This window comes from Silene latifolia, chromosome 8 (assembly GCF_048544455.1).
Source record: "Silene latifolia isolate original U9 population chromosome 8, ASM4854445v1, whole genome shotgun sequence".
Taxonomy (NCBI): Eukaryota; Viridiplantae; Streptophyta; class Magnoliopsida; order Caryophyllales; family Caryophyllaceae; genus Silene; species Silene latifolia.
In genome coordinates this window covers 9928789-9931643 of record NC_133533.1, presented here as the reverse complement: position 1 = coordinate 9931643, position 2855 = coordinate 9928789, and the positions used below count along the sequence as shown (strand labels likewise).

Here is a 2855-nt window from a genome sequence, read left to right as displayed (position 1 = left end):
CAATTTGTGATGGATAGTGCCCGTTTTCAATGAGAATTTGTGTAAAATAAATACCTCTGTCTTCAACGAGAATTTATAATGGCCGGATTTAGTACAACCAAACCGTAGTTATATATCAATCAAACAATTTGCTCACGTGGTAGACCCTTTTAATGTTTTTCCTTCTTTCATAATTTCACGTACCAACAACCCAAGAAATTTCCATTAAAACTTGTAAAAAACACAAATGAAAATGACCAAAATACCCTTACTAGTGCACTATTACTAGTACAGCTTACTACAACTAATACAATTGTTTATTTGTTAATGCCAACTCTCTACTACTATAAATAAGACTCTAACTTTGCTCAAAAATTCATATCAACTCTCATACACAACACAACACTCCTAATTCCTTCCTCCTTCCTGCTCCTTCCTCATCTCCTCTTTCAATTTGGGCAATGGCACCACCGAATGGTACAGCCATTGATGTGACGACCGCCAACGGGTCGTACACCAACATTGTCGGTCGAAAGACAACCATGCATAGGTTAATTGAGGAGCATGGCTCAATCCTTATGCCCGGTGTCCAAGACGCTCTCTCTGCTGCTGTTGTTGAGAAGACCGGCTTCCATGCCGCCTTTGCCTCCGGTTACAGTGTCTCTGCTGCCATGCTTGGACTCCCCGACTTTGGCTTGCTTACGTATAATTCTGTATCCTTCATTTTTTTAAAGTTTTTATTAATTTGCTCAATTATACATGTCTTTAACAATCGAAAAGACCTTAACCTAATTCCTTTTTCCCATATATTAAACTGGTCTTGCGCTTCATTTGATGTCAAAAAGAAAATATAAAAGTACAACACAACTTTTTATTCTTAATAATTGTAGATTGTGAAATTAACTAAACTTCCCATGTCCATGGATTTACTTATATTTACAGGACAACCGAAGTTGTGGAGGCTACTCGTAGAATTACCGCGGCGGCTCCTAACTTGTGTATCATTGTCGATGGAGGTAATTAAATAAGTTCACCCATGCATTTTTATGCATTATGTATGCACTATGACAAAGTTACGTTGACGAAAGAAAAGTTGTTTGGCTATGAATCATTTTTTATGCAAAGTAATATTTTGTTTTATTTATAACAGATACCGGAGGAGGTGGACCTCTTAACGTCCAAAGATTTATCAGAGAGTTGATCTCAGCGGGTGCTAAGGGCGTCTTCCTTGAGGTATAATAAACGATTGTTATATATAAAAGTGACGTATATTGAATCTATGTATTTATACTATAGTATTTCGAAAATTAAATTGTTTGCAGACGTATTATGCTTGTAGATCCATCAAATGCACATAAAAGTTTGAAATAAATGTAGGTAGTCAACTATTCACGAAATGAATATGGAGTAATTGCTAGAACATGCAATAATATGGTTAGCAATTGAGCAAGTAGATTGATTAGTTAACATTTCTAAGATCTTATTTAATTCCACCCATTATGTAGCATGTCTTATGACAAGGGTAGCAAACAACTAACTTTATATTTTTAATTTCGACAGGATCAAGTGTGGCCGAAGAAGTGTGGTCATATGCGTGGCAAGGCAGTTGTACCTGCAGAAGAACATGCGCTTAAAATTGCTGCTGCAAGAGAAGCTATTGGTGATTCAGATTTCTTCCTTGTTGCTAGGACTGATGCACGTGCACCTCATGGTCTTGAGGAGGGAATTAGGCGTGCTAACATGTACAAAGAGGTATAATCATAACCGCGAAAAAACAATCCACATGACATCATGTGAATTGGATAACGAATGTCTTGCTAATCGATCTTTAATTAATTATCTAACATTTACAGGCTGGAGCTGATGCCACATTTGTCGAGGCACCTGCAGATATAGGTGAATTGAAAGAAGTATCCTCAAAAACAAAGGGTTTAAGAATTGCAAACATGATTGAAGGAGGAAAGACACCCCTTCACACACCAGAAGAGTTCAAGGAAATGGGTTTCCATCTGATTGCTCATTCACTCACTGCAGTGTATGCCACTGCTCGCGCCCTAGTTAACATCATGAAGATCTTGAAGGAGAAGGGTACCACGAGGGATGACTTGGACCAAATGGCAACCTTTTCCGAGTTTAATGAGCTTATCAGCCTAGAGTCCTGGTATGAGGCGGAATCTAAGTTCAAGAGCTTTACCCCCAAAGCGGAGTCTTGATTATCTTATTAGTTCCATGCTCTAGCAAAATCATTGAATTTCATATATGTTTGCATTCATTATTATCATTATTTTTGTGTAAGCTATTAGTGTTGAAGTTTTGAATAAATGTTGTATTGGCATTCCTCTGAGTATGACATATATGGTCATGGTGCATTGTAATGTTTCATTGATTGAAATGTAAACGCAAGTCTCCTTTTCAATTTGATTAGTTGATAATTAATGGTAAAAAATTTCCGACTTGTGTTTTAGGTACAAACTTGTGGTACTTTATGAGTGAACGTTGGTTTGATTGAAGATTGGACAATCTTATCATCTCGTCCACTGTAAGAAGTTTTTGAATAATCAAATATACAAATTTTCTCACTGCCTATTGTTTGGAAAAATATAGAAGAGTAACAAATGTTAGAGCAATAGTAATAGAAGAACTTTATATAAAGTTCTTTCTATGCCATGTCATATTACGTCAATTTCAATACTTAAGAACTTTTGTTTACAATGGAAGAACTTAATATAAAAGTTCTTAAATGAAATTTACTTAAAAATGGACAATGTTGAAGTGTTTTTCACATTTTACAAAGCTAATTTATTGGTTATACACATTCAATATTTAAAAACTTGGTTCTTATTTTAGAACTTTATTCTTAAAAATAAGAACAACTT

General features: G+C 35.5%; 1 protein-coding gene across 1 annotated transcript; it reads left to right on the top strand.

The window, feature by feature from the left end:
* The first annotated feature begins 353 nt into the window (after window positions 1-353).
* On the top strand, window positions 354-2395 carry LOC141596339 (petal death protein-like). Its single transcript, XM_074416464.1, has 5 exons — window positions 354-682; window positions 922-995; window positions 1130-1212; window positions 1540-1731; window positions 1833-2395. The coding sequence occupies exons 1-5, from the start codon at window positions 441-443 to the stop codon at window positions 2190-2192; spliced, it is 951 nt and encodes a 316-aa protein (XP_074272565.1). The 5' UTR covers window positions 354-440; the 3' UTR covers window positions 2193-2395.
* The last annotated feature ends 460 nt before the right edge of the window (window positions 2396-2855 follow it).

Coding starts and splice junctions, on each gene's coding strand:
- LOC141596339 (XM_074416464.1), top strand. CDS start 441: ATGGCACCACCGAATGGTACAGCCATTGATGTGACGACCGCCAACGGG. Junction 1,213..1,539: donor CTAAGGGCGTCTTCCTTGAG/GTATAATAAACG, acceptor TAATTTCGACAG/GATCAAGTGTGGCCGAAGAA. Junction 1,732..1,832: donor GTGCTAACATGTACAAAGAG/GTATAATCATAA, acceptor TAACATTTACAG/GCTGGAGCTGATGCCACATT.